Source organism: Gymnoscopelus braueri (genome assembly GCF_963280865.1).
Source record: "Gymnoscopelus braueri genome assembly, chromosome: 22".
Lineage (NCBI taxonomy): Eukaryota > Metazoa > Chordata > Actinopteri > Myctophiformes > Myctophidae > Gymnoscopelus > Gymnoscopelus braueri.
In genome coordinates, this window is record NC_137624.1 from 38,344,544 (window position 1) to 38,366,704 (window position 22,161).

Sequence of the window (22,161 nt, forward strand, 5' to 3'; positions counted from 1 at the left end):
ACCTGAAGCCGATTCTACAAATGTCTTCTAAATTCCAACAGTTTTCTGATAAAACGTATGTTTCTATATCAGTGGTGGTCAAACCTTTTCATGTCAAGGACCCCCAAAATGATATGTATTTGGCCGCGGACCCCCATCTCAAAATATGTCTTTCCGAAAAGTAACAGTTTTTGGACATGCGAGGTTTCCCTTCCGACAGCAATGATGATGATCTAAAATTGAACTGGGAGCCTGGCCTTTCAAGGCTTTAAATGTCATCAGCAAAAATCTGAAAATCAATTCTGAAACTCACCGGGCACAAACCGTCGAAGAGAAGCTACAGCACGGCCGTAATGTGGTCTCATGTCTCAGAATAGGTTAATAACCTGGCTGCAGACTTTAGCGGCGGTTGAAGACGGGAGAGATAGCCTTTCTACTGAGTCCATGAGTACAAGGAGTGCTGCAGTAATCTGAGAAATGAAATCCTGAATGACCTTTTTCATGGCACCGTGTTCCCGTCCTTTTGAGATATTTTAATTAAGTTGCATTACATGAGAGAAAAGGGGAACAGAAATAGTTTTTTTCTTCTTTTGTGTGCGATTATTGCATGTTCTTCCTTATAGTTGGTCGAAGCTCTAAGAAAGAAAATGTGTGTGAGTGTGTGTGCGTGTCTGTGAGAGAGAAAGAGAGGTGTGTGTGTGTGTGTGTGTGTGTGTGTGTGTGTGTGTTCGTCCAGCCATAGCTAGCATGTCCCTGCATGACCATCTGGTACAACTTTGATCAGACTCCATGAACACCCTTTGTCATCTGCAGGATGCACACACACACACGCATGCACGCACGCACGCACGCACACACACACGCACACGCACACACACACACACACACACACACACACACACACACACACACACACACACACACACACACACACACACGCTCACAGCGTATTCCCCACACAGCCAGTATGTGCTAGTGTCAGGTGTATTGGGGTAAAGCTGCTGTAAATGGCTTCAGTTTGCTTCACTGCTCCCTGATAGTCTGATTGATCTGCGGCAGTTCACCATGACACACACACACGCACACGCACACACACACACACACACACACACACACACACACACACACACACACACACACACCAACACACCAACACACACACCAACACACCAACACACACACACACACACACACACACACACACACACACACACACACACACACACACACACACACACACACACACACACACACACACACAGACCATATACAGTATACAGTATCCAGTATACTCACACATCAACACTCACAGACACATAGTCCATGCACACATACAGCCACATATAGTAGCAGCTGTAGAGTTGTATATACTGTAGGTGACACAACATACAATTTACAATTTAGGTATTTCACAGACGATCTTATCCGGAGCGTCTTACAATAAGTGACAATAAGTCATACAAACAGTAGCCTGACCATAAAGTTCTTCATATTCTAACTAAAACCAGTGCAAACATACTGCAATTCATTTCACATGCTACAGAGGGTTTGGTGTTTACCTGGTATCCTACAGTTTCAATGTACAGATTATTATTTTGATAGACTGATGCTACTGTAGGTTCTTGGTTTACTCGTGATCCTAGTTCACTGCTTACTGTAAAGCGCTCTGGTTAAGAGCGTCAGCTAAATGCCTGAATTGTAATTGTACATGTACAGAAAAAGGAGTCGGGGGATGAGAGAGAGAGAGAGAGAGAAAGAATGAAATGATACAAAAATGAGAGGTGGGGGTGGCACAAACCTGCCTTAATGTCATCTTGAGGTGTGAGTTGATAATCACAGATTGCAGTTGGAGGGGGGGGATGTTTATTGCGTTACTCGCACACGGCATCTGGTGGGACATTTTATTGCGTTACACACTCACTCACACACACACACACATACACACACATAGCAGTGTGGGTTATTCCGTCCCCTGAGTTAGTGGAGGCCAATTGAAGCATCTGTCGGCCCACAAGGCTCCCAGTCTCATGGAATTAACACTTCTGAAGCCCATATTTACTGTCAATTATGATTCACAGGCTGTAGCCGCAAACTAAGGTGTGTGTGTGTGTGTGTGTGTGTGTGTGTGTGTGTGTGTGTGTGTGTGTGTGTGTGTGTGTGTGTGTGTGTGTGTGTGTGTGTGTGTGTGTGTGTGTGTGTGTGTGTGTGTGTGTGTGTGTGTGTGTGTGTGAATGGTACTTTCCCATAAGGGCCCTAGGTGTCCCTCTCATCTCATAGCGTTGTCTTTTCACTAGAAGAGATGATAAAGAAAACAGACATCATTTACTGGCAGTGACGGTCCTCCTCCTCGGCTTCTATCCTCCGTCTTCCACAAACTGAGTTTGTGTCCTTTTTGGTGGTACGGATGGTGACATAAAATGGTTATTTAGTTACTTTGCACTTACCTAGTTCAGGAGAGAGAGAGATAGCGAGAGAGAGAGAGAGAGAGAGAGAGAGAGAGAAGATGGGTTACAAGGGATAGATGAATCGCATACCTCAGTGATTCTCAACCGTTTGAATTTCAAAGACCCTCTTTTTCTTCACCTTTTTCTTCTTCTTCTCCTTCTTCTTCTCTGATCTACAAGCTCACCACGCCTCGCGCTCGTTGTGAGCTTGCAGATCGGCTATTTTTGGCTAAAGTTCTCATCAGAATAGGGATGCTGGGGTTCAAGTGGTTAATGTGGCAAAAAAAGAGCAAAAAAAGAGAAACAAGAGTCCTATCACACAAAGATTTGGCGGCCCCCTTGTAGTAACTCTGAGGACCCCCAAACAGGGGTCCCGGGCCCCCTGTTTGAGATTTAGCCTCTCAGACCCAAAACGCTGAATATTTTGTTATCGTTGGATGAGATTTTGTCCACAATTCCATCCATGCTGTATTGATGTTGGTACCATTAGGAGAGATAACAGGCAAACGTTGATCAAAATAGCAATTATTCTACATTCTTTTATTGTGTAAGACTTGTAAAGTAATGCAGATGTTTAACAATAATTGAACTCTTGAGAGCTTAAAATGAAACCAAATGGACCCGTACGGGTCCATTTGGTTTCATTTTACGCTCTCAAGAGTTAAAGATCTAATAAGGGTCCATTTGGTTACCAACTCTCCATCATTTAGCTGGGGACCACCGACCTGGAACCACTTCAAGGACCACCGGTGGTCCCCCGGACCGCTGGTTTGAAAACCACTGGGTCTATATTATTGTCGATCCCAGCGGCCCATTGCAATAAGCCAAGAAGTGTCTGCGGGAAACATGCAGATCATTGATTAGTTTACATTGTGGGAAAGGGTCTGCTCAGCCCTTCATCATCTGACCTGACATGCTCTCTGGGCTGCTGCATTTAACTCATTCAGACCGGGAACGCATCTGTGTCATTTTTAGATTTGAGCAAAAAAATATTACTCTTTGGCGAGCTTGTACATCTGCTATTTTTGATTTTTTTTTTGCAAAAATCTTGAAAGTGTTTCAAAAAGTCTTCTCTTCTGGGTGTCCCTGGCAAAAAAACATTTTCAGATGTTGGTCCGCGGCCACACACATTATCGTGCATTCATATAGCGCTTTTATCCCAAGCGCTTTACATAGATTGTGCTTTACATTCACCCATCCACACACACATTCACACACCGATGGCGGAGGAAACCATGCAAGGCACCAACCTGCTCATCGGGAGCAATTAGGGGTTCAGCGTCTTGCTCAAGGACACTTAGACACTAACTCTACCGGGGGAGCCCGGGATCGAACTGGAAACCTTGCGGCTTCCATCCGGCCGCTCTACCCCTGAGCCACTGCCGCATTAGAAGGCATTTGTAGAATCGGCCTCGGGTCTTAGTGGGTTAATATTGGCGATATTTATTTGAGATGGATTATTTTTTTCTTTTCCCTTTCTCTGTATTTCACCTTTTATTTAAACAGGACTCTACAAAGATGTCTGCAGACACACACACACACACACACACACACACACACACACACACACACACACACACACACACACACACACACACACTCTCTCCTGTATTGAGTGGCATTAACATTTACTCAGCACACATTCTAAAAGCTGAAGTCTATGAAGTTTCCTGCTTTATTAGAGAGTCTCTGGAGGAGATCTGACCTGTAACGACCTTTGACCTTTTACGCTGTATTCCTCTCGGCGTTCATACCGCCTGTCTCTCCTACACTGTCTCCCGCTCGGCTTTCCTACTGTCTGTCTCTCATACTGTCTGTCTCTCTCAGCTTTCCTACTGTCTGTCTCGATAAACTAACGTGAATGGACTGCCAACAAACCTTTTCCAAATTAATTGTATATATCTCTCTCTGTCTGTCTGTCTGTCTGTCTGTCTGTCTGTCTGTCCTGTCTGTCCTGTCTGTCCTGTCTGTCCTGTCTGTCTGTCTGTCTGTCTGACTTTACTGAAGACTGCCAAATTAGCCTTTAAGGACTACAATGTCTGTCTGTCTGTTGACTCCAGAATTTCCGATCAGCATGAAAGATTTAATAGACAGAGTGTGTGTGTGTGTGTGTGTGTGTGTGTGTGTGTGTGTGTGTGTGTGTGTGTGTGTGTGTGTGTGTGTGTGTGTGTGTGTGTGTGTGTGTGTGTGTGTGTGTGTGTGTGTGTGTGTGTGTGTGTGTGTGTGTGTGTCTTAGTGTATACGTGTACTGTATATGAGAGAGAGTGTGTTACTGAGGAAGAGGAAGATATTAATAAGAGAGAGAGAGTGTGTGTGTGAGTGTCGTTCCTGGAAATAAATATCTTGTTATCCACAATCAGGCCAGCTCTGTTTCAGGTTTTGCACTGTTGAAGGTGAACGTCATTTTTTTTTCAATTTACTAAAAATAACTAATAATATAAAAAAAAAAGGTAAATACAAGATGAAGCTTGGTAACGACATGTTGGTGTAAAAATGTACAGGTATCCTATTGTATTTCTTCTACTTCTTGTGTACATATTAATGTACGTAATGTAAATAACAATATAACAACATGTGTGTGTGTGTGTGTGTGGTTACAGAACATCCACGGACACAAGGGTCCAATCACATCCGTGTCCTTTGCCCCCGATGGCCGTTACCTGGCAACATATTCCAACGCTGACAGCCATATCTCTTTCTGGCAGGTAAGAGAAAGTCATACACGCACACACACACACACACGCACACGCACGCACGCACACGCACGCACGCAGGGCAAACGTCTTAATTCCTCTTTTGGGTCTTGAGCTAAAACGTTTGGGTAACCGCTGCTCTAAAACGTGGGTAAAACAAGGGTCGGCACGTCAAACACACGGCGACACAAAACAACACTTCCTCGTTGGCGAGACGTTGGCGAGACGCGCAGCCCCCTCGTCTGAGTCGTGTGCAAAACCTGCTTTCAAAGGGTGCTAGTCTGAAAATACAGATTTTAGTATAGGAAATCTCTAGTTAGTAGTACTATATATAGTTATAGTCTAGTTGGAGTTGGGAAGAGGCACACAACACTACCAGGGTTTTCACATGTAATCTTCAAAAAGACGAGTCCAACAAAAATAAAACAGGATTTGGGAGGAAGTGGGTCTTTACTTTAACACCCTCAGAGTAAAATGAGCACTCTGGATTTGACAGTGTGATGGTGGTGATGCTGTAGGATGTAAGAGGTACTTGTAATGTACTGTAACTGTAGCAAGAGAGATACAGGATACATGCAGACAAGAGATTACTTTATGCTCCACAAGACACACACACACACACACACACACACACACACACACACACACACACACACACACACACACACACACACACACACACACACACACACACACACACACACACACACACACACACACACACACATTCTCTTCTTCCCAGAACTGTTATTTTGAATGAAGGGTCTTTATGACCTCTGACACGACTGTCTGCACACACACTCACACACACACAGGCAGGCGAGCGCGCACACCCACACACACACACACACACACACACACACACACCCTCTAATGGCATTACTGTAAGCATAAACCGCGTCTAGTGCGCCCGACGGTTGGCTGCTGTGGTAATGAGCTGGCAGACGCTATGTCGATGTCTCCATCTCTCTCTCTCTCTCTCTCTCTCTCTCTCTCTCTCTCTCTCTCTCTCTCTCAGACATTCACACTCACTCGCTCTCACGCACACACGCACGCACACACGCACACACACACACACACACACACACACACACACTGTCCACACATACTTAATGTGAAATGCTGTCCAGTTTGCATCCTGTGTGTGTGCGTATGTGTGTGTGTGCGTGCACACGCGTGCATGTAAGAGAGGGTCTGTGGGGTGGGTGGGGGGGGGGGGGGTTGATGGTGTCTGGTGTCTGCCACAGTCTCTCTCAGAGACCCACAGGAGATATCTCTCTCTCTCTCTCTCTCTCTCTCTCTCTCTCTCTGTCTCTCTCTCTCTCCCCCCCTCTGTCTCTCTCTCTCTCTCTGTCTCTCTATTATTCATAGTTTGTGTGTGTGTGTTTGTGTGTCTGAGTTGTTGTTTTATGGTCTTTGTCTCTGTGTGTCATTTCTCTGCTCTCTCTCATCAGTGTTTGTTGAGCCCTGTTGTCACGTCAGTCTAGTGACATAGGACATCATACAGGCATTATCAAGAGAACCTGTGTTCTGTCTGTCTGTCTGTCTGTCTGTCTGTCTGTCTGTCTGTCTGTCTGTCTGTCTGTCTGTCTGTCTGTCTGTCTGTCTGTGCGTCCCTCCAGCTGAAAAGTAACAGTTTTGGTACTTTTCAGAGCGAAAAGTTTTCAGACCTTTTTGTCGTTTGTCATGTCTTACAGTATATTTGATTATCGTGTTTAACTTGATTATTATGTTTAACTACTTGTTTATTGTTTTTTAGGTGAGAACCCTTTATAAGCCCTTTATGGGTTTCTTTTTCTCACCTTCACTTATTTCTGTATTGCTTTTAATAACGTTACCTTTGTAATGTTCATTAATGTGCGAATAGATAACTCAGAATCAAAATCAAAGAGCAAAAGTTTCTGAAGTGGTGAAAATAGCAGATCTACAAGCAGTGAGCTACTGTACGAAGAAGTAGAGCATTAAGTGGCAAGAAGTTGACGCATCGATGCATTAGAAGGACGATAGCAGTCACCAGAACCAAGGACGGGTGTTTGAATCTATCGTGATTCAAACCCATAAAGTTACGATGGGTTTGTATAGAAAGGGGGCGTGTCTGTTAAAATGAATATCAAATATCTAATTACCGAATCAAGCAACTCAAAAAGTGTCCGGGGTGCTCTGAGGAGACATTAACCGTAAGACCGGGAAAGCCATTTTAGATAACCACTTTAACCGTTATCTTATACTTTGGCTATTCAAAAATGGCAGATATAAAAGCCCATAGCGCGGCACCGAGTGCCGTGCTATGAGCTTGTAGATCTGCTATTTTAGAAAAATCTTGGAACATTTATTTGTGCATCTTTGAATATATATATATTTTTAAGTGAACATTTTTAACTTAAAGGGATATTTCACTTTCAAAAAAACTTTGGGTCATTTTATCATCTACTCAGGCTTTAGTGAGCCCCCCAGACCGTTTTTAAGTTGCTTGATTCAGTATTTAGATATTTGATATTCGTTTTATCAGACACGCCCCCTTCCTATACAAACCCATTATAACTTCAAACTCCATTTTAACCCTGTTAGATTCATCAAAAACACCCGTCCTTGGTTTTGGTGACTCACCCCGCCCTCCTAATATGCGAGGGGGCCGTGTTTTTTCGATAACCTTTTTCATTTATTTTTAATAATATTTTTGGAAAATGAAAAAAATGTAATACAATAAAAAAATGTAATAAAATAAATGAAAAAGGTTATCGAAAAAAACACGGCCCCCTCGCGTATTAGGAGGGCGGGGTGAGTCACCAGAACCAAGGACGGGTGTTTTTGATAAATCTAACATGGTTAAAATGAAGTTTGAAGTTATAATGGGTTTGTATAGGAAGGGGGCGTGTCTGATCAAATGAATATCATATATCTAAATACTGAATCATACTGAATCAAGCAACTTAAAAAACGGTCTGGGGGGGCTCACAAAAGCCTGAGTAGATGATAAAATGACCCAAAGTTTTTTTGAAAGTGAAATATCCCTTTAAATCTCTGCTTCTGGGGATTCTACAAATGTCTTCTAAATCCTAACAGTTTTTTTTAAAACAATTATGTTGCTATAATATATAATGTTTCATGTCAAGGACCCCCAAAAATCATATGTTCCCCCCCCGCCAAAGTGTATAAAATAATGGTTCAAGTGGTTACACAGATGCGTTCCCGGTTTGAACGGGTTAAAACGACCCCAAACATGTTTGAAAGTTAACTCTTTAAGACCTGAGAACGCATCTGTGTGTAATTTTTAGATTTCGTTGGGCTATTAAAAAATAGCAGATATACAAGCTCATAGCACGGCACCGAGTGCCGCGCTATGAGCTTGTAGATCTGCTATTTTTGAAAAATCGTGAAAAATGTTGTGCAAATCTTTGAATATATATATATTTAAAGCGAGCATTTCTAGCTAAAATGTTATTGCTTCTGGGGATTCTACAAATGTCTTCTAAATCAGTTTAAAACAGTTTTCTGAAACACTTATGTTGCTATAATATTAATGTCAGTGTCAAGGAGCCCCACAACGATATGTATTTGGCTGCGGACCCCCATCTCAAAAAGAATATTTCCAGGGACCCCCAGAAACAAAGATTTGAGTAAAAAACAATTGCTTTATAGATATATATTCAAAGATTTGCAAAAAAAAAACACGATTTAAAAAAAAATAGCAGATCTACAAGCTCATAGCGCGGCACTCGGTGCCGCGCTATGAGCTTGTATATCTGCTATTTTTGAATAGCCTAAGTATAAAATATGGATAAAGTGGTTACACAGATGCGTCCCCCGGTCTTAAAGGGTTAAATACATCCCTCTATAATGGGTGTAACTGTGTGTCCTCCTCCTCCTCCTCCAGATGAACACGGGTCTTCTGGGCAGCATAGGCATGCTGAACTCGGCCCCCCAGCTCCGCTGCATCAAGACCTACCAGGTCCCCCCCGTCCAGCCGGCCTCTCCGGGGTCCCAGAACCACCTGAAGCTGGCCCGCCTCATCTGGACCTCCAACAGGAACGTCATCCTGATGGCCCACGACGGCAAGGAGCACCGCTTCATGGTCTAACGGAGGAGAGAACCCCATTCTGGATCCTTCATGGTCTAACGGAGGAGAACCCCATTCTGGATCCTTCATGGTCTAAAGGAGGAGAACCCCATTCTGGATCCATTCCTGGGTGCTTTGGAGGTGGTTGGGCGGGTTTATTTAACCCATTAAGACCTGAGACCGCTTCTAAACATTTTCTAAATCCTAACAGCTTTTCGGAAAAAAAAGAAAAAAAATAATTTTCACGATTTTTCAAAAATAGCAGATCTACAAGCTCATAACGCGGCACTCGGTGCCGCGCTATGAGCTTGTATATCTGCTATTTTTGAATAGCCTAAAGAAATCTAAAAGTGACACAGATGCGTCCCAGGTATTAATGGGTTAAAGTTACCATTTTAACTTAAAGGAGAATTCTGGAGTAAGTTTTTCGTACCTTTTACAGTATATGATATGACTATGTTCTAGGACGGGTACAGTAGAAAAAGTTCATAACTTCCACCCCGAGTCCACCGCAGATAAAAAACCCGAGCGGACGGGTCCATGCTCTAGATCACGTATTTTTATAGCCTCTGACTTCCTAATGACAGAAAACCGTCCACGGGGTTTGTGTGAGATGCGCCCCGCCCCTCCCGAAGTCTCGCAAGCCGAGACTTCGCCCGTGATCAGTGATGTAAACACTATGGAGGCACATTTGGGACAAAAACCCCGTGGACAGTTTTCTGTCATTAGGATAAGAACAAAAAATATATATAAATTTGCGATCAAAATACGCGATCTAGAGCATGGACCGTCCACCCGTGTTTTTAGCTGCGGTGGACTCGGGCTGGAGTTATGACATTTTTCTACTGTACCACTCGTCCTAGGATATAGTAATATCACATAAAAGGTAAGAAAGACTTAGTCCGGAATTCTCCTTTAATTGTATGAATTGTACAGTTTCGGTCCAGCTGTTAAAGTATATGTTCAACAATAATAATAAAAAAGAGTGCGTTGGGTTAAGGAGAGATCTTAAGATCTTATTCGGTGAAAGAAATATTTTAAAAACACAATTAAGGTGAATATTGTGAAAGTATTTCCTGCACCATATTCTGGTCCAGGTTGTTGTGTTACTACAGCACAATGGCAGATATATTTTTATTTTTGTTTTATTATTTGATAGATGTTATGTTCCCATATGGTGGTCATTGTTGCTAGGAGCTACAATGTGTGTCTACCGTGGGATATCAAAACAAACACCAATAGGACTGTTTACATTGTTCACTCTTGCTGTTGAAGTTGATGATATTGTTGTTCCAGTTGTTGTTGTGTTCATTTTGGTTTGTGTGCTCTAGTCATTCTGATTTGTAAGTTGTTTTCACTTATTGCCAGAATGGCTTCACTGGGCCAAGTCATGTTGCATGGACGTAATTGTCCACGTATAAAAAAAAAAGGAAGGAGATTAGACGTGTGATATTGCGTCTAAAATAACCCATTTCAGCGCCCCCTCATGGTAAGAACGCTGTATGGGCTCAGTAAAGGGAGTCAAAATGGGATGAGTTGAAAACAAGTTACGAATTTAATTTCATTCACTTTCCTTGGCTGGAATGGACCACTGTTTGTGGCAGTATAGTTTGTTGTTATTCATATTCACGAAGACACTATAACCAATACCTAGCACCCCCCCCCCCCCCCCCCCCAAAGAAAAACACACAAAAAACATCTTCACTTGGTGCGCGTGCGAGTGAGCCCAGGTGAATTCCCACCTTTAACCAAAACACATTATCACTTCAAACTGCTTGTCCCTAAAAGCATGGTGTCATTGAGGTCTCTAGTCTGCCCATGGCAGAGCAGTACTTTCTGAAGGACACCGCAAAGTGGTAAAGGAAAAAACACTCTGTATTCTACATTCCCTCTCCTATATCCTTGACAAATAGGTATTGAAATTGAATTAAGGTGTGAAGAACATATCGCTCTTTTGGGTTTTTCCCGTAAATTAATGCCCTACGCCGTGATCACACAAAAGTATCAAGAGTAGCAGATCTGAAGCTCGAAACGCGGCGCTTCGAGCTTGTAGATCTGCTACTTCTGCTATTTTTTTTTTTAATCCCGAAAGGTAACAGTTTTGGACATATGAGGTTTCCACCCGACACAGTACGAAATCCAATTAGTAGGGGGTACTAAGTGAAAAATCGTTACGCGGCGGATAAAAGCATGAAATTTGATACAGATGTCCCTTGGGTCATCCTAAAACATCCTAGAAGGGGTGCCCAAAAAAATCTTAAACAGGAAGTGAGTTATGGACAAAATCCAAAATGGCCACCTAAACTGTTGACCGTTGACTCAAAAGACACCAAAATAATCTCAAAAAAGCATAAAATGTGGCACACATGTCCCTTGGGTCATCCTAAGACATCCTAGAAGGGGTGCCCAAAAAATTCTGAAACAGGAAGTGAGTTATTGACCAAATTGAAAATGGCCGCCTAGTGTTGTCGATTGACTCAAAAGACAACTAAAGAATCTCCAAAAAGTATAAAATGTGTCACACATGTCCCTTGGGTCATCCTAAGACATCCTAGAAGGGGTGCCCAAAAAAGTCTTCAACAGGAAGTGAGTTATTGACTAAATTGAAAATGGCCGCCTACAGTGCTGGCGATTGACTCAAAAAGCCTATATAATCTCCAAAAAGCATACAATTTGGCACATATGTCCCTTGGGTCATCCTAACACATCCTAGAAGGGGTGCCCAAAATAATCTGAAACAGGAAGTGAGTTATTGACTAAATTGAAAATGGCCGCCTACAGTGTTGAAAGATGATGCAAGATACCTAAAGAATCTCATAAAAGCATGAAATGTGGTACAAATGTCCCTTGGGTGATCTGAACGCATCCTACAAGGGGTGCCCAAAAAGGTTTTAAACAGGAAGTGACCGCCTAAAGCAGTTGACACAAAAGAAAACATAAAGGGACGTCATAAAAGTGTATAATTTGGTACGTACATTGAGTGCTTCTTAATATATCCTAGAAGAGGTTATTTATTTGCTTGTTTATTAAACTTTTTAGGAAGGGACCATGTTGAAGAAATTCTAAATGGCTGTTTAAACAGTTGACCATGGCAGTCTGCATATTATGCAGACTCAATACGACAGGTTATGCAGTGCATAACCTGCCGTATTTTGTAGTCTACCTTCTGTTTTCATTTCTACATCACTTATTCATTTTACTTTCTGCATTCTTTTTTTATTGTACTCTTTGAATCTTCTTTATTTATCTAACTCTCTGCATATTCTTATTTATTTTACTCTGCATCTTATCTTACTCTGCATATTCTTATTTTACTCTCTGCATCTTATTTATTTTGCACTCTACATCTTCTTGCTTCTTTTACGCTCTATCTTCTCATGTATTTTCTTCTTGATCATTACTGTTTTTTTGTGATTAGTGTTTAGTAACTAGTACATGTGTGCCATTTCGCAATTACCAGCACATTGGCATAATGCTCTGCAAGGTAACCCAGCATCCCGGCATCTACACTTTCTTGAACAGAAGGGCTCAGCTTTGCCGCCACACTTGAGTTCTCTACAAACTTAAGCAGCCTCTGGCAAGAGTGTCCATAAAGGTGTCCACGAATCAGCGACTTTAATCCATCCATATTTGTCAGGAGATGGTAGAGATTGCATAGCTTTCAGGCTTCTGGACCAAATGCCAGATTGGCTGCTCGATTTGAATATTGTAGCAGTGCAGCCCGTGTGGGAGGAGTGTTTTCCATTGAGAGACTATTAAAACTTTTTTTGGCACCCCTTAGGATGCATTCAGATCACCCAAGGGACATTTGTACCAAATGTCATGCTTTTATATGAGATTATTTTTTATGAGTGTCTTTTGCATCGTCTGTCAACACTGTACACGGCCATTTTCAATTTAGTCAATAACTCACTTCCTGTTTCAGATAATTTCAGGCACCCCTTCTAGGATGTCTTAGGATGACCCAAGGGACATGTATGCCAAATTGTATGCTTTTATGAGATTCTTTAGTTGTCTTTTGAGTCAATGGATAACACTGTAGGCGGCCATTTTCAATTTTGTCAATAACTCAGTTCCTGCTTAAGATTTTTTTGGGCACCCCTTCTAGGATGTCTTAGGATGACCAAAAGGACATGTGTGCCAAATTGTATGCTTTTATGAGATTCTTTAGTTGTCTTTTGAGTCAATCGACAACACTAGGCGGCCATTTTCAATTTAGTCCATAACTCACTTCCTGTTTCAGATTCCTTTGGGCACCCCTTCTAGGATGTCTTAGGATGACCCAAGGGACATATGTGCCAAATTTTATGCTTTTTGGAGATTCTTTTGGTGTCTTTTGAGTCAACGGTCAACAGTTTAGGTGGCCATTTTGAATTTTGTCCATAACTCACTTCCTGTTTGAGATTTTTTTGGGCACCCCTTCTAGGATGTTTTAGGATGACCCAAGGGACATCTGTATCAAATTTCATGCTTTTATCCGCCGCGTAACGATTTGGCCATTTTTTGTGCTTAGTACCCCCTACTAAATGTGTATCGCCTGAAGACGATACTACATATTATACCTCTTAAAAACTCAAATATGAGGTTAACATATACATATACGTGTACAGTATCACCCAAAGATGAAGAGATATATGTTGGAATAGTTTCCTTTTAGCTTACACACATGCAGAGAAACCATATCATTGGAGGTTATACATATTACATATTATAATATAATGAATGCTTTGTAATGTCGCTTCAGCTGTTAATGTTGTACAGTGCGTCTGTTTAGTTTGGTCGTTAGGTATATTTATTGTGATTTAGAGTGGCTAACAGTCAGACACTGAGCTGTTTGATTAATTAAATGTCTAATAAAGTACCAGTGTAATGTGGGTTGATGTATGGTGTACACTCATTCATCGCACGCATGGCAGGAAGCACACACACACACGTACACTTACACCCATCTTTTCAACTGGTGGAATTGAGAATAAAGTGTTTGTTTAACTCATTCATTGCCAACGACGCTAGATGGCGCTGTTCGCCAACCTATGAGGGATCCTATGACTTCCGGAGAAGAGTAGACCCGGAAATAACGTGATCACAACAAACCCAGCCCCGTCCGATCTAATGTTATGGAATTTAGAAAAATACATTTTTCTCTGCTTTCTAGATTTTTATTCCTGCGAGAATAAGCTATATTCAACAGCAAATAACTAAAGAACGGAGGGTCGCGGTGACACGCTTTTTCCCCCCCCGATGGAAGCAGAGACACTCCTCCGTCTTTTGCAACACTCGGTGTGTCAATCGTCCTGGAGTGAAATATTCTGTGCCTCTTGAAAGGTTAGTAAAAATGCTCAAAGACGCTGGCACTGGCTGCAGACTGTTCTGAAAAACTCTGGCAGTGAATGAGAAACTATTTGATTGCCATGGACGTGTTAGACGCATCCGTTGGCACTTAGTCCACAGTGCCATGGACGTGTTAGACGTGTTGGGGCTTTTCAGTGGTTTTCCACCAGATGGCGATGCTGGCAACCTTTGAATGATGCTTTCACTGCCAGATGACGTCCGACCCGGAATTGACCCGGACGTTAAAAAAAATCGTCTCGTTTACTTCCTGTTTATTTCCTGAGGGAAAATCCCTATATCACCGTTCCTCTTGCTTTATGGCCAGAACAAGGCACATTCAACAGGCCACAGCTGTGCAATGGATTATCGCGCGCGGATATTTTTTTTCCCAGACCCCCCTAGATGGCCATGCGTGTAAGGAGGCGATCTCCGTGCGGACAGCGATGACGGAAAATATTCCATGATTTTTCAAAGGTAAGTAAAAAACGCTCGTTTTTGCTGGCACTGGGGTGACACTATTACACTTTTACTCTGGCAGTTATTTAAGTACAGCACTTGAGTAAATGTACTTAGTTACTGTACACCACTGGTTCTGACGTACATTCCCTACTCTCGTGTTAGTTGTATTTCCTCAGAACCTCCTAACACATTTACACTCCTGCGCAACTGTATCAAAGCTTTTCACAAGTTGCCTCTGTATCCAAAGGGGGGGGAAACTACTTTTTTAACATCAGCTTGTCAGGTGGATTTTTTAATGGCCTCCACTGATGCAGACACATGTGCACGCCACACACACACACACACACGGACGGTTGGACACACACACACACACACACACACACACACACACACACACACACACAGACGGACGGTTGGACGCACACACACATAGATGAAAGTCAGGAGTTTGGTGGTGGTGATTTAACATCAGAGATGTGTGATAAATATTTGATGTTGGGAAATGCAGATGTGTTCTCTAACTCCACTTTTTTGATACAAATTAGAAGATTAAAGGATGTTTGATCTGTTTTTTAGTTTAACTACACTCAGTCAACTCTCAGTGAAGTTGGAGATCACACTCAAATGAAGAAATGCATCTACACTTTAAGGGAACAAATGGAGAGGAAAAGGAGCATGAGAGGTGGTGTGAGGGATGGAGAGAACCAGAGGTGGAAAAAGTACCTAATTTCTTTACGTTAAGTAAAAGTATCAATACTGCAATGTAGAAACTCTGTTACAAGTAAAAGTCTGGTAATAAAATTTTATTTGAGTAAAAGTCCAAAAGTATTGGCATCAAAACACACTTAAAGCAGCAAAAGTCAAAGTATTCATTATGCAGAATGTCCCGTTTCACAAGTTATATATCTAAAATGTATAAGAAATCTTTTGAAAATAACAGATCTACAAGCTCACAACGCGTCTCATCGCGACACGTTGTGAGCTTGTAGATCGGCTATTTTCAAAATGCCTACATTTAAATAGGGCTGAAGTTAGGGTGACCATATTCTGAATTCCAAAAAAGAGGACACCCAACGATGCGTTCCGTTCACGCGCGGATTTGTAACTTTTGGGGGGGGTTTTTTGTACCTTAATTCGGTTAATTCTGGGCCTCTTTGAGGTACTGAAAAATATTGCTTTATAAATAATATATTTATTTATTTAAAGCATGTCTCCTCTGTTTCAGATAACAAAATAATCACAGCTTAATAATTCAGCTTTTTAACAAAATAAAATAAAATCTCTCTCTCAACAAGTCTTATCTTAGAACAAGTGAGGTACCCCATTATTCAAAATAACCTCATGTCTATAATGTAAAAATGTAAAAAATGCCTCAAAACCTGTTAATTATAAACAAAAGAAAATAGAGAATTAACCTGTTCTTCAATGTTATAGCTCATTCTTCAAAATAATGTCTCCTATAGCTAATGTAAAAAATATAAATAATGCCTCAACATTTAAACAAAAAGAAAAGAGAGGTAGATAACAAAATAATCACTCTCATACAAATATGCTCTATAATATTTCATGTTAAGTTCTGTATGAACATTCAGCTTTTTAACAAAATAAAATAACCTCTCTCTCAAGTCTTAGACTTATCTTCGAACAAGTAAGGTACCCCATTATTATACATTATTATTGTCGGTCAATTTGGCAGAAGAAGTCTCGCCTTGCACAGCTTTCTTGTGCTTTGAAGTGGCAGTATGGGCTTGCAGGTCTGACGAACCTTTATTTGCCACGGAGACATATGTTCCTGCTTTGCAAACAGTACACTCTGCTTCACATTTGTCACGACCCAGACGAAAACACGGGTACTTTTTGCGCATTTCATCTGTGAAGTTGCATTTGCGTTTCGGCATTTTCTCCGCTCCGTCTCTGTGTGTAACTTTTCTCAGTTGGGGAGCAATGAATGACAGGCAGCGCTGAGCGCGATGTATGCTGTTCAGTGTGTGTCTGTTTGAGTGTGTGTGTGTGTGTGTGTGTGTGTGTGTGTGTGTGTTTGGTCACGTGTGCCTCCAGCCTGTCAGCAGCTGTGTTGCCAAGTCTCGTGAGAGAAATAAGGAAACATTCCTCCAAAACAGAAAAAGCCAGAAAAATAAGCAAATTTTTGTTTTTGAAGTTGCGGTAAATATTCGGACATGGCAACACTAACAATGTGAACAACTCGTTCGCAATTTACAAAACCGGGGTTACGGAAGTACCATAGTTAGCGCTTTCATTGTAAAAAAATAAATAAATCCCAAAACACCGGACATTTGAAGGATTTTATAAACCCCCCCGGACAGGCCGGACAGCACCCCAAAAGAGAACATGTCCGGGTAAAAGAGGACGTATGGTCACCCTACTGAAGTGGTTAATGTATGTTTTGTAATAATAATCAAAATCTACAAAGTAACTAGTAACTAAAGTTTTCAAATAATTGTAGTGGAGTAAAAATACAATATTTGACTCTGAGATGTAGTGGAGTAAAAATAAAAAGAATTGGAAATACTCCAGTAAAGTAAACAAAATTGTACTGAAGTACAGCACTTGAGTATGTGTACCTTTGAGTATGTGTTACTTTCCACCACTGGAGGGAACAACACTGGTTATTGTGTCCTTAATTTACTAGGGAGAGGCTCCATAACCCTAAAAAGAGGTTGGAATAAACGGTCAGGAGCGTTGTGATTGGCTAGTAGACCACCTATGCCGGACAGAAAACGTGCGCTCGATTGGCTAATTGAACTCCCTAGCCTTGCGGACATACATCCCATAGCCTGTGGGGACGGTGGCTATGAGATTATGAATTCACAAAATGTACATAGTTGTCGTTGACTGATGAGAAATAAATAATATTCAGGGTTGAGTTTGTTGGTCTGCATTACGCTCAAATATTATGACGCTGATGGGTCTAACACACAGGCCGTCAGCCTGGCAGAGAGAACAACTATCCGCTTAGTTATCAAATGAAAGACATTATAATCCGCACTGATTTGAAACTATATATATACAATCAAAAGACAAAGCTTGCCGCTACTCACTTTCACTAAATATAGCCATGTTGCAAACTCTAACAAGCTCATTGGCTGAAGGCTTAATCAACTCAACTAGAGTGACGTCATCAAAGTCACTCCAGTATAAAAGATTTGGTCAGACTCACTTTGACTTAGTATAGTTTCAATTCCTCAAAGTTAACTTTAACTTTGTTTGTCACATCAAAACAGGTTTACAGGTGTAAAGGTGTCGGTCCGGCAGGTACACACCACTATTTAATAAAGTTTAAAGGATGTTCTCTTTTGCAGTTTCACTTGTTCGTCAACCGTCGGTGGAAGCAACCACAGATGGTCTGATGATGATTAGGAAATGGAAGGAGGAAGGAAACCAACAACCGCTTGTAGAGAAGGCCCAAGAGTTGCTCCCCACAGCAGAGCACAAGAACAGCGAGCCGGAGAGACATGAGAAGACGGCGGACATCGAGGAAGCCCCGATGCCGCTTCCAGAAGACGAAGAAGAACGCCAAGGGAAAGACCAGGAGATTGCTGCCCTGCGAGTGAATCAGCCGGAGGAGAACGAGAACTTCTCTGTGCCATTTCAGAATGATGCAACCTCGAAGTTGCTGTCTTACATGGAGAGACTAGAGGCTGATTATAAGACTTTGTTAGCTGTGAACAACAGACTCAACAAGGACCTCGGCAGGGTGTTTGAGATAGATGCAGCCTGGAGAGAGGAAATCCACTCGTTCAAGGAGAACTGGGAAAAGACCTTGGAGGAGAATATGCAAAATAACGAGAGGCAGTTGGAAGAGCAAACCGCGTTGAACGCTGCCATCTCCAAGAAACAACAGTGCATCACAGAGGAGAATGAACATATCCAGTTCCAGCTGGATCTCATTAAGAACGAACAGCTTCAGAAAGAGATGATTTTGTCTGACGAAACGCAAGCTTTCAAGGAAGACTTGGACGAAATGCAGCATAACGTTAATGAAAAGATGGACGCAATGCAACAGAGTTTGAATGAGAAGATGGATGCAATGCAGCAGAACATTAATGAAAAGATAGACACAATGCAACATAGTTTGGATGAGTTGAAGTACAGAAAAAAGAATAGTATGTGGAGAAGATTGAAGAAGTAGAAACGACGCAGATGATGCACGAAGACACTGGGTCAAATCACGTGTCACCTTTTTATGGCTCCATAGGAGCAACAGAATGTTTTTTACTACAGATTGCAGAGCATCCTGGAACATCTCATATGAAACAGTATCAGCATTCTTATAGTGGACTTCAACGCAAAGATTGGAAGAAACAACACGGGCGTGAAGATGATAAGTAAGAACGAAGAGAGATTTGTGGATACCTGCTGTGCCCTGAATAACCTAGTCATCTGAGGAAGTGTCTCCCCACACAGGAGGATCCACAAGGTGACCTGGGTATCCCTGAATGGTGTGACCCAGAACCAGATAGATCACGTCCGTATTACCCAGAAGATTCCGCAGATCACAGCAGGAGGATCTACGAGCGAGGAGAAGAGCAGATGTAGCATCAGATCACCACCCTGCTAGTCGCCACACTGGCGCTGAAACTAAGGAATGACTAGATGGAAATGACAGAGACAGTAGTATGACGTCCGCCTTTTGAACGACAGAGAAGGGAGGACACGCTTAATCTAACAAAGAAGATTACAAGTATCAAAAGAACTGAGCAGCAAAGAACATATGCAAGACAAAGTGGGAAAAGATAAGAGAGGCCATCGCAACAACATGTTGAGTTGTGCTTGGACTAAAGAAGAGTCAGCAGAAACACTACGTCAGGTACAAGAGAGGAGACAGAATAAGGTCAGACAGTAACAACTGCAGTACAAGGACAACCAAAGCAAAGGCCAGAGAACAGCAGAGCAGACACAGAGAACAACAGAAATGTAAAGAAAAGGCACCAAGAAGGACGGGAGAAACTACGTCGGCCGCAGGATCAGTCAGCCAGAGAAAGAGAGTGAAAGAGAGGGAGACAACCAAAGGACAACCAAACAACAGCAGGAGAGATGATGCACAGAGCACCTGTGAGACAAAATGGTGGAAAACCTGCACCAAGCTGGGAATGAAAAAGGCCATAACAAAACTAAACAATGACCAGACATCGTTCCAGCAGAGCCACTGAACGCAGACATGGCCGCCTCCACCTCCTGGTCCCGAAGCTAAGCGAGCAGCAGGCAGGCTTTTGGCAGAATATAACATGTGTGGACCAAATTAATAGCTCTTTAACCCACTTTTTTACACCTGTAAACCTGAGATGTGACATTAAAGTTGAGTTGAGTTGAGGTAGGGCCATGGAGGGCGACATCGAGCAGATTGGGACGGACATAGAAACAGCTGGAAAGTAAAGCCCAGGATAGAGATCTGTGGTCAACAGTCTACACTCCATGTCAAGGAGCGATAGGCTTATTATATAAATAGGCATAAGTAAGTAAGTCTGTATCGGAGGCTAGCGTTCTATAAGAGGGTGTGTGTGTGTGTGTGCGCGCGCGTGTGTGCGTGTCTGTTTGTGTGTTTCAGAGCTAAACTCAAACTACTGGACCGATCAGCAGCAGATGAAATTAAATCAAACCACTTACACCCCATATGGTATACCGGTGTCTTTTCTGTTCCTGTTATTGTGGAGAAAAGCTTTCGCAGAAAATCACTGATCGACAAGCTCATAACGCGTTGCGCTGCAACGCGTTGTGAGCTTGTCGATCGGCTATTTCCTGCGAAAGCTGTCCCCGGAATGCTGGTGTTTGAGTGGTCAATGAAACTTAGCACCTCTACACTTTTTTTTCTCTATAGTGTTTCATATTCTCTGAAATGTTTAACTTTATTTTTGTAATCGAAGAGGGTATGTGTGTGTGTGCGTGCATGTTGTCTGGATTGACTGTTCATATTTACCCACACTATTGCGAATGGATTGTTTACGTACATTCATACTTAGTCTAACCTGTTAATAACTCATACAATGTGCAAATCCAGTGCAGTCCCCCTTACTTTATTTCCCTAATTCCTAACCCCTGTACGTTACTACTTGTTTACTCTTATTTTAACTATTTTATTTACTGCGTGGTCTATAAGAGGGTCTGTCTGTCTGTACGGAGCTAGTCTCCACTGGCTAATTTATGTTCACATGTATCTAGATACCTTATATTTTACTTATACCTATTTATATTTCCCTTTTTTACGATGAGGCTGGTGAACATCTGGCTTATTCTGTGAAATATGTCTCCGAGTTCCTTATAGCCAGACAGAACATGTTCACAATATTGGAATGCTCAAAGCAAGTCTTATCTCAGTTTAACTCAGATATAAGACACCTTTTCACGGACGAGGGCCCACTTGATCATTTCAAGCGTTCGCGTGGTCAGATGGGTGGAGCTTATTTTAATGATCAATCAATCAATCAATCAATCAATCGATTGTGCTCTGGCTTGGATCAATGGAACTAACATCTATCACAATGAAAAAAGTTTTTAAAGAAAACATTCCATGCCATTTTTATTGTTTTTATTTTTTATGTTTTGTTTATATTAATGTGTTATTATCAATAACATCTAAAGTGTTATGCCAACCACTTGCAATATATACTGTGTATATATATATACATATATATATTTTTATTATTCATGGTGATATTCTATAGCTGACTCTTCCAGGATCTTAATGACTTCCAGATGAGTCACATCATTGATCCTCGGTGGTCATCCTGGTTCCAAACCACGGACAGGCCCAATCAGGCACGATCAATGAAGCCAAACTAGAACAATTACAAGACCAAGAACGTCATCAAATCACAGCTTCACAGGAAGTCAAAGAAACACCAAACCCTAGATCAGGGGTCTACAACGTTTTACAGCCCAAGGACCCCTTAGCTGAGAGAGAGATGAATCAGGACCCCCCCCCCCCCCCCACACACACACACACACACACTACATACTGTATAACATTGTGTTGCAGATTACACTTTTTAATAGATTTCATATATAGCCTCATAGTCGTGTTTGACAGCACTACAGTATGTCGGATATTCATGTCAATGTGTATTTTGTGCATTGTCAATGCTTACGTAACAGAGTACTTCTACACCTGCAGTATTGATACTTTTACTTAAATAAAACATTTAAGTACTTTTTCCATCATCCATCAGCACTGCTGTCACTC

General features: G+C 41.9%; 1 protein-coding gene across 1 annotated transcript in view; it reads left to right on the plus strand.

The window, feature by feature from the left end:
• The window catches only part of wdr7 (WD repeat domain 7), a 145,315-nt gene extending 134,471 nt beyond the window's left edge, over window positions 1–10,844 (plus strand). The window contains exons 30-31 of the mRNA XM_080419360.1: window positions 5,024–5,128; window positions 8,991–10,844. Coding sequence (XP_080275486.1) covers window positions 5,024–5,128; window positions 8,991–9,194 — 309 coding nt within the window. The 3' untranslated portion in view covers window positions 9,195–10,844. The remainder of the gene's footprint in view (window positions 1–5,023; window positions 5,129–8,990) is intronic.
• The last annotated feature ends 11,317 nt before the right edge of the window (window positions 10,845–22,161 follow it).